At 43.6% G+C, this 10,003-nt stretch overlaps 1 protein-coding gene across 1 annotated transcript; it reads left to right on the top strand.

Moving 5' to 3' along the window:
* The first annotated feature begins 7,440 nt into the window (after positions 1–7,440).
* Positions 7,441–9,663, top strand: LOC138850919 (uncharacterized). Its single transcript, XM_070081009.1, has one exon. The coding sequence runs from the start codon at positions 7,655–7,657 to the stop codon at positions 9,332–9,334; it is 1,680 nt and encodes a 559-aa protein (XP_069937110.1). The 5' UTR covers positions 7,441–7,654; the 3' UTR covers positions 9,335–9,663.
* The last annotated feature ends 340 nt before the right edge of the window (positions 9,664–10,003 follow it).

Raw genomic sequence — 10,003 nt, 5'->3', positions numbered from 1 at the left:
AATGCATTAGTTTAGGTGAAATTGCTTTTGTATATAAAATTTCATATACAATATGAACAAGACTGTCAGGTTTTGGTTAGTTATTTTGTGGTTAAGATATGTTCCGGTAGTTCTGTTTAGTTATTTTGTCTTGTATAAAGTTTTCGCGTTTGTTTTAAATCATTTATGTATACCATCCATGTATACTGTTTGTTTAAATAAAATATAAAAAAAAAGTTCTCAATATTCACCGAGAAACTCCATACAATTTGACGTTGCCTTTGATTTTGGTTCACTGTACTGATTACCATGTCTTTCACAAGATCGACTTACTTGATGCTACACAAAAATGTGAAGTTTTTATTGCATCTCAATAAATTAACATACTGATGTATTCATCTCTCGACCTGTGGGGAGAGAGGACGCTTTCTGAGGTTCCCCTGCACGCAACCTGGTTAGGACTGCTGTACTTCCGCACCAAGATGGCAGATTGTATCGAGTTGGTCAGAGGGACATTAAGCAGTGCGACAATGAACATTCTGATTCCAGGCATTATCAAGGACGTCTATGGGATACCCAGCGACGAATTGTATGGTGTGGCCCTTAATGGTATGACAAGTGTCTCAATCTTCAAAGACGGACTAGTGTGAATTCGACAGTGGAGGTGTCTACATGAGGTCTCTAAGCATTTCACACGAGTAAAGGTACAGAATGTACCATTTGAGGCGACGCCATATGGAATTCAGGATGCCTTTAGCAGTTATGGAACTGTTCATTCGGCTAGTATGGGGGTGTGGAGGGACAGCCCGTATGAAGGGCTGCCCAAAGGATCCTACAACCTGAAAATGTCACTGAACATAAGAACATAAGAATGTAGGAACACTGCAGAAGGCCTCCTGGCCCATACGAGGCAGGTCCTTATCAAAACATCTACCTAAAGCTATTCAAGAAATAACTCCCGTACCCCTTGACAGCAATCAAACCCAGCCCCTCCCACTGAAGCGACTAATACTGTCGTATGTTACATACAGGCTATTGACCCAGGTATTCGTCCACTATGCAGGGCAGAGGAAAATGTGCCGATTAAGTGACTCTTAGGAGCATGTGGTGGCAGTGTACCTGAAGGCAGGCCCCTAGGATGGTGACATCATTGACAATAGACCAGCAACCGTGTAACGTGGAGTTGGGTGTTTGAGATGGTCGGAGGATGGCTCTATAGAGCGAGGAGGTGGAGAGTGAAGGTGTTGAGGACATGTCACCCTCCCGGAGGTAGCAAGGGAGAGCTCCCTGAAGCCTGAGGGAACTGTGGACATGGAAGAGACTACCCAGGAGAGGATGTTGGAAGCAGTGCTGCAGGAGTTTTTGGAAGAGCCGGAGGCCAGTGAGGATGGAGCTGGGTGGTTGTGTGGTGCAGCAGTGGATGGGCAGCAGGGACAGGTAGAGGCCTTGTGTAAGGATGGAAAGTGGTGGAGGTTCATCAGGAGGACTCTCGTGAGGTAGATATGCGAGTGGTAGCTCGTGCAAACTAACTGCGGAAGTGTCCGAAATGGACAAGTTCCTTACACCTGGGCAGAGGCCTGGGAAGAAGGCATGGGCAGCTGTGTTGAAGGCAGGCAAGGGAGGGGGTGTACCCAGAAGTCTGGTGGGGGAAGGGCAGGGTTGGTGGACACGTTAGGAAGAATGGTAGATAGTATGGATAACATGAAAGGAGAATTGAGTAAGCCACAGTGGCAAGCCACTTTTCCTGGAAAGTTCAGGCGTTACAGTAAATGTAAATGGTCTTAGAACTGAGGTCAAAAGGGATTCGTTAGAATGGTTAAGGTTTGATGTAGATGTATGATTTTTGCAGGAGCATAACCATAGGTTAGTGTGTGAACTGCATTTTCGGGGTTATAAACTTTGTCAGCAATGCTTTGCAACTGAAAAGAGGGGTGACAGTGGATGTAAAAGAGACCAGCCCATTGAGAGTCGTGGGTTGGGGGGAGGGTCGTAAGGGTGGGTGGGTGGGTATTTTTGGGGGAGGGGAGTGTTTCATAGGGTGTTTACATGCCGGCAACCAAAAGTTCTAGGGTGAAAGTAGATTTTGTCAGGGACGTCTTGATGTATGAGTAGTTTACCTTCCGTAACAGTGCTTGGGGGTGATTGGAATTGTGATTAGGCATGGGGATGTGTTACTGAGGGGGGGGGGCAGGATGTGTATTGGATGCTCTGAGGGACATGTTAAGGAACGTGGGAGTTGTAGATGTGGTGGGAAGGGGGGGGTGGAGTAGAGCACATGTTTGCTTGCATGGGTTATGAGGAGAGGCTAGATAGGATTTGTCATGCAGGGGATTTGTGTGGAGAGGGTGAAGACTATCGATGTGGGTATTTTGGACCATAGGGCTGTGATAGCTGATCTAAGGGTGGATGGTATAGTGTGCATATATGCTGGGTATTGGAAACTGAATGTGAGGCTCCTACAGGAGGGGGACGAATGCTCATCCTTCAAGGACTGGTGGAAGCTTCTCTGGAATACTAGGGATAGGGAGATGGATTTGCTCGACTCGTGGGAGATGAGGGCTAAGGTAGGGATAGCAGTTTTTCAGGGGACGTGGCAGGGAACAGGTGAGGTGGTGGTATGGCAAGCAAGTTTATTCAGGTATACATAGTTACATAGAATTATCATGCATAGCAGCACGTGTCGAGAACCTAGGATAACCCAAAAAAGTCGGTGACTTATTTCCATTGGGGTCCTACCTAGAGGGACAACTGAATAGTGTTATGGGGGGCGGGAGCATGGAAGGTATGAGAGGGGATACGGGTGGTCTAAGTCGGATTGCAGATATACATAATGAAAGGTTTAATGCAATTAGTTAGGGTGGGGTTGGAGGAGGTATCAAAGGGAGACAAACCCTCAGGTTATGTCCTGAGAAAATTTAAGGAAATGGAGATGGCGACTACCTTAGCACATCTAGTGGTCGGTTCTGGGGGAGGAGGTCATGTAGAGGGGCAAGACCTAACCAATACGGACAGCATCAATGTTTATGCACACTATTGATTTAGGAAGAAATGGAAGAGACGTCTGGGAGGATTTTTTTTTTTGTTTTGTTTTTTTTGTGGGGGCGGACGGAATAATACTGTATTAGGACGGCAGGAAAGGGAAACCTTGGAGGGTAGTATTAGTGAGGTGGAGGTGGTGGTTTACAGGACGAGCCAGGGTAAGATGCCGGGCATAGATGAGATGCCGAACGAATTTTAGTTTATTGGGGGTGTATTAGGCATGGTTTGGTGGGAGTCTTGAATTATGTTGAGCAGTGGGAGGATGGGGAAGTCGCAGGAAACATAGTTGTGTTAGTGCCGAAAAAGGAGGGGAAAGTATTGAGTGATTAGATATATCCTTAACGAGTTCCAATTATGAAATTTGTGAAAATTTTGGGCAATAGACTGAAGTTTCTAGGATCAGTGATACATAGGGGTCAGTATGGCATTCTGGGGGAGGAGTATGAGGACTGGGCATGGTCATGTAAGGTAATTTATTGAGCTGGGTTAATGCGTATGATTGAGTGAACAAGGATTTCTTAAGAGTTTGTTTGGAGAAGTTAGGTTTTGGAGGGGGGGGGTGAGATGGGTGCAAACCTTGTATGAGGGAGCAGTAGTGAGGGTACAGGTTAATGGGAGGTTGGGGGATCTGGTACTGATGGAGAGAGGTTTGCGGTAGGGTTGTCCACTCCGTTGCTGTTTGCTTGTGTGCCGAATTCATTCTATGGGCTTGTGGATGAGGTGATGAATAGACAGGGGATGAGGGGGGGGGATTGCAAGGTATGTGGATGATACTACTGTACTGGTAATGGTTAAAGATTTAAGGGTGGTTGGTAGAGTAATTCAGATATTTGGGGATGCTAAGAGTATGAGTCAATCTCATGAAGTAGATTATTAGAAGTGGGGAATTGGATTGGAGGGAGGTTGGGGGAGAAGTTGGAATGGACAGTAGTAGCCAGAATCAGGGTTTGTGGGGTATGGTACATGGAGGTACCAGAATGCAGGAGGGTAAATTCCGAATTAGTTAAGAGCAGGGTTTGGGTAGGCTTAAAGCTTAAGAGCTAGGGATGTAGCATTACAACAGCAAGTATTGGTGGTTAACTTGCTTGTCTACAGTAAGGTGTGGGGGTGGCAGAGGTGTTTCCTTTAAGAGTAGAAGACATTGTGGAAATCCAGAGGAGGGTTTTAAGGTATTTGGGGGGGGGGGGGGTTGGGAGGGCATGGTTACATAGGGAAGTGGTAATGGATGTGCGATGAGGGGGGGGGGTCTCGGCCTGTTGGCGTTGGGTCCTGGAGTAATGGCTATATACATTAAACAAAGGTATATTCAGGCAAGGGGGGATTGGGGTGTTAGGGTGGGCAGGGTGATGGAGGATGCATGCAGATGGTGGTGTGGTAGGGATTTGAGGAGTCGAGGACATGTTGAGGTTTTTATAGACTAAGACAGTTGTCCAAATTAAAGGTAAAAAGGTTGGTGCATGTGGGGGGGTCAGGGTGTTTTACAAGCGGTAGTTGTATACCCAACGTATGACTGGCAGACCATTTGGAGGGAGTTTAGCTTGCTTAGGATACCAGTGGGGGGGGGAAAGGGAGTTAGTATATCACTTTATTATGGGATTTTTGGCCTCTGAGGAGGAGCTGTGTAAAATTTGTTTTGTAAGAGAGGCCTCGTGCTTGCAATGTGGGGATGTCGAAACAGCTTTTCATGCCATAATTTTTTTTGTCCCTTTTTGGAGGGGGCGAGATTATGGATGAGGGGTGTTATCACTTCTTTTTTTTTTTTTTTTTTCCCGGGGGAGGGGGGTTGTTCCTACGGGCTTTATTGTTGGATATAAATGGGGTGCCAAGGGATGTGGGAAGGGCTTTAATGTATGTCATGGCATTAGCAGGGAGGTTTCATAGAACTGTAGGAATAGACAAGTCTATGGGAGGGGGGGGGGCAACCAGCTTCTCGGAGGGTTACCGGAATATCACTGGGTCTCCTTCTCGTGGACCCAGGGGGGGGGGGGGCAGGCAGGCAAGGGGTTGGTCTCCTTTCGAGGGATGTATGTAGGGTGGGGTCGTTCAGTTGCAAGGGTTAGAAGTGTGTGCAGTGTGGATGTTTGCTAGGGTTTTGTTTGTGAGGTTTTCTCAAAAGTACTATCTTTCTCTTGTGCATGCAAGAAAATCAAACAATATAATAATAATCAAAGAATGAGTTTGAGGCATCCTATGTTATCCTAATGGTTATGTTCACTGCATTAAGGATAACCTTTATAACGGTGATAACTAGATCTTGGAATCTCATGTTAGGAACAGAGCTGTCATTTTTATCCTGTCACCATTATTGCTGTTAAAATTTTTTTGAAGGGTGATGTGACCCTTTATTTTTGTAATTGTTGTATGAATTTATGGCGTTTGGTACCATGTGTAGTGGGATAGTTTCAGGGGCAACAGTCTTTGTATAAAGTATTGGTGACTGATGTATTAATAATGCTTTGATGCATTATGCATCTTTGTAATACTGGTGTTTAATATTTGTCGTTAGTATTGTATATATTGGAAATCGAAGACAATTGTATTATGCACTCTGAGAACTCGATTACTTAGGGGAACTACCATAGGTGGGGAGGGGAGAGGTGTTTTGGGTTTGCAGGGTGTGTTTAGGGCTTTACAAAAATTTGTTTGTAATAAAGATATCTAAGAGATAATGCACTGGAAACCTCGTTTTGGATATAGCTGAGCAATGTTTCAGTTAAATTTTGGGTTTGTTTATACAAGGTGGTGAGTGGTCATGTCTCGCCAGAGTATTGGTTGTTTTACAATGTTGAGGTACACGTTTGGTTGTGTATACTTAATAAAACTGATTGTTATACGATGATGTATGATAGTTGTATGTTAATCATGTGTATACTGTTCGTTTTTAGGGTTTTCCATATTTATCACTTGGGTTATTATTTTAAGTTCCAATAATGCACTGGATAACTAGTATCGGACATTGCAGTGTTTTGTTCGGTTTTAATTTTTGTTTTTGAGTTGTATATAGGTGGTGAGTGGTTAAGTTACTTCAGGGTATTGGTCTAACAATCTTCTGATGTGGAAGTTTTGATTGTTTATCCTTTATAAACCTGATTGTTATTCGATGTATGCTCTAGTTGTATGTAAATGTGTATACTGTTCTTTCAAATAAAATAAAAAAAATATTCACTGCAGAGCTACATACAATTTGATAGTTGCCTTTGTTCTTGGTTCACTGTACTGATTACCATGTCTTTAAAAAGATCGACTTACTTGATGCTACACAAAGATGTGGAATTCTGATTTAATCTCTAGCAATTAACATACTGATGTCTCCCCCAAAAACTGCTGTAGACATGTGTATACTCGAGCAGAGTCAGCCTTGTGGACTGTGCTAAACCCTCCTTAAATAGTAACTCGGTTCGATGGTCTACTGAAGATTGGATACATTTCTCCTTTCCACTGCTGTATAACCCTTGTGGTTTAGAGCTTCTGTAATTATAATCTCCTTTCCACACGTTTCAGGTATTCCCCTCTTCCTCTGTAATTTTTTTTCTAACTTTTAGCTATTCTCTTTTAGTTTCTCTGACTCTGTACTTTAGTCACGCTGTTTATAACTGCCAAAGAGCCTGTAAAGCCCAAACTTTCCTAGGTGATATAGGATACAATTGTGATAGCATTTTGAGTTTAACTTTTTGCGTTTTCTCACTGCTGAGTGACCTGGTCGAAGTAAAGTTCAATGTATAACTTATTTCACCTACCTGAAAATTTAATGTCTTAAATGACAGGCCTGGAAGGCTCTAAAACTGTATTCGACAGGTAGGTAACGCCCTTCCCATCCCCCACAGCTCGGACCTGGATTTGGTCACCAGCACGGTTGAAACTTTAGACATAATTCCTTTTACTGTCTTCCCTTATCAACCTTTTAGTGCCTTCCGGAAGATGAAAACTGCCTTAATTTGAAAGACCCGTCCCTGATAACTTTCTACCGGGTTACTAACCTCTGTAAAAATCCGAGGATTAGATTCTGTACCTTCATGACAAGACAGCGTTAGTATTTCTCCTGTAGGAACCAGCTTAAAAGTTCCATTCTTGAACCAACATATTTTCGCTCTTAGGGGTAGGTCTCCCCCGGCTTGAACCATTTTAAGTGGCTTATTTACCAGAATACCCGTGGACGATGGGAGAGGGGGGGGTAGGTTCTTTATTTAATATATTTAATAGGAATGTTGATTGCTTTTGTGCTGGTTCCTGCTTATGTTAGGAATGCTGATGTTGGAAGTCTTAATTTCTCCCATCCCTCATGGGTTACAAATAGCGACCAGAGGACAAATTTTTTTAAATTACCCACAGACCTTCATATCATAGTGCTTAGGGTTTCGATTAGTATATTTTTTTATCCTTTACATTTACGTGTAGTAAAATTTGCAATGTTTATTTATTACAGGTTGTGACAGATTGTGATCTAGACAGTGTGATAGCCAGTTTGAAAACGTATCGATACAAATCTTCAGATGGCCCTTTATGGTGCGCTAGGCTCCTCCCTGCTGCTGCTGCTACTCTCGAAAGACGGTCTGAGACTCTGCCTACTGCTGATGATCCTGCCACTAGCATACCTACTGTGTCCACTGCCTGCTCTGATGCTTTACCCCATACTACAATGCTTGCTGCTACTGAACTGGAGCCCAGTGGAGCTGCTGCTACTGGTGCTATTCCGCGCACGACCCTTCGCAGAGGCTTGTCATCCCCACCCTCCATAGCGGAGCTCTCCTCAGTTTTTAGTAGGTCTAACCTTTCCTTTACCCGTTCTTCTGCCGCACCCGCTGCAGAATCTCCACCTTTAAAAGCTCTCTCTCCTCCCTCCCCAGACTTCACAAATTGCCACGAGTCTTCTCAACCTCCTTCCTCTTCGGCATCTCTGAAATCTTCCCCCAAATCTTCAGAGTCTTCCTTACCTTCTTTTCCATCATCAGTGTCTTTGCCAGGCATTTCCTCTGTTTCATCAACACCCTCTTTGTCTCCATTACCTTCTACCTTCTCTTTGCTAACAGATTTTAGCTTGCCCAGGACGGACACCGCCAGTACCTCCTGTAGATCCTTGTTACCAGGCCATTCATCAAAGTCTTTACCCGAAGGCAGTTTGGAGGCATCCTCGCAAATTGGCACTCGTGCTAGATCTGAGTTAACGTCAGTTTCTGACAAACGTCCTAAGTCGGCACCAATGTGTTTACTACATAATGCTCAGTCTACTAGCTCCCCACCTGGTGTGCTTTCTACTAGCTCTTCACAGCGTGACAGTAACGTTCAGACATCTACACAGGATCCCTCTACCCTTCCTCTTGCTGAGCAAGAATGGTCGCCGTGGCCTTTTACAAGCCAACTGGCTCTTGGTATACACAATGGTACAGCTGATGGCTTCACTGCCCTAAAGATCTGCGGGTTCTTCTTGCAGTTGCTGAATGATGTCATAGCTGGCACACCCATTAATGATGAACAACTTGCAGAGTTTGTCGCCGGTGAAACTTCTACACTAATAGCAGAGAAGAAAGCTGCTATAGAAGGTAACCCCTTGCTGAAACTTTCTTTAACAAAAGAGTACGTGAGGAAGCAGAAGAAATCCGAATTGGAACTGCTTTTCGAAGTTTCCGAAGGGCCAGAGGACCAGGCACTTCACCTGACTAGCGTCCTGGACCAACCCACTACAAAGTTACTAAGAGAGAAGTGTTGTACTGAGGGTGTGACTCTTCATTCTGCTTTCTGTGCTCTGGCTACTGTGGCTTTCGTTGACCTACTGGTGGCTAAGGATATAATTTGCGAAAAGTATGTGTCCAGCAAGCACATTATAAACATGAGACATTATTGGAGGGGTGATTCATCTCTTGCTTTTGGCTGTCACATAGCGCACCTCAATCTGCGTACAAAGATCCAGAGAGAAACAATGGAAGATTTTTGGAGCTTTGCACGCTCTTTTCATGAAAAACTACAGGAAGAAATGGATGGCACTAATATCTTGCAGGAGGCGGCGCTGAATGAGATATGTCGCTCCAATGTGCAGGACAGCAGAGATATATTTCTGAAACCATCGACTCGTCAGACTGATTATTATGCTTCTAACATGGGTGATGTGACTAGTTTGCTACAAGGAGGACCTCATGTACGCCTAGAGTTCATATTGTCCACTGTATCGGTTAGTAAGTTTAATATATCCTGTGCTCACCTCTTCCATACATACAGAAGCAGATTCGTCCACACACTTGACTACTCTACAAAATACATGACAAGGGATCTAGCAGGAAAGTATTGCAACAAAATATTCGAACTGTTACAGAAAGTCTTGTAATTCAAATGAGTGAAATTCCCTTAAATTTAAGAAAGCTAGATCTCTTGCCTATTATCATACGTTTATTAAAATCTTCCACAAAGAAATTTGGCTTGAGCCTCTTTCTGACCTGATAAACTAAACTGGTATATATATAGCTTATTTTAATGGTATGCACTGATCTTATTTAAACTAATTTTTTAGATAATTTATACTAGCTTCGTTAGTTTTATAACTTTTCAAGAGGGTAATTTGAGTAATGGCAAGTAATTCCAAAGCATTGGCTTTTCTTGATAATTTTTTTTATCTTTATTTGATTCGGTGTATTTGAATAAAACTTTCTAAAATTACTGGATGAATCTGTCTCCCTAACGTGAAAGTCTAAAGCATGAACTTGTTAGTGTCTTCCAGGAGGATCACTTCTGCTGGTGAAGTTTTCAAATTGGCCAGATACTCTCTTCCTGGAAGTCTTCAAAGGAAGGGGAAGGGGGAGGGGTCTTTACGTGAAAATACTTGAAATATTTCCCCCCCCTCTTCCCCTCTACATTTACGTACCTTCCTTTTCCATCAAACCTTTCCCCCATCCCACATTTCTCCCAACCCTTTCCTACATTCGGCCTTTAGGAAGTTCTTAGAAAATTATAGCTACTCGGTTGAGAAAAGTCTCCTGGTATCATTCCATTGAGGTCC

This window comes from Cherax quadricarinatus, unplaced genomic scaffold (assembly GCF_038502225.1).
Source record: "Cherax quadricarinatus isolate ZL_2023a unplaced genomic scaffold, ASM3850222v1 Contig1439, whole genome shotgun sequence".
NCBI classification, from domain to species: Eukaryota; Metazoa; Arthropoda; class Malacostraca; order Decapoda; family Parastacidae; genus Cherax; species Cherax quadricarinatus.
This window is presented reverse-complemented; position numbering and strand designations above follow the sequence as displayed.

What these genes read in the sequence shown, in the direction of transcription:
- LOC138850919 (XM_070081009.1), top strand. Translation starts at nt 7,655, where the DNA reads ATGCTTGCTGCTACTGAACTGGAGCCCAGTGGAGCTGCTGCTACTGGT.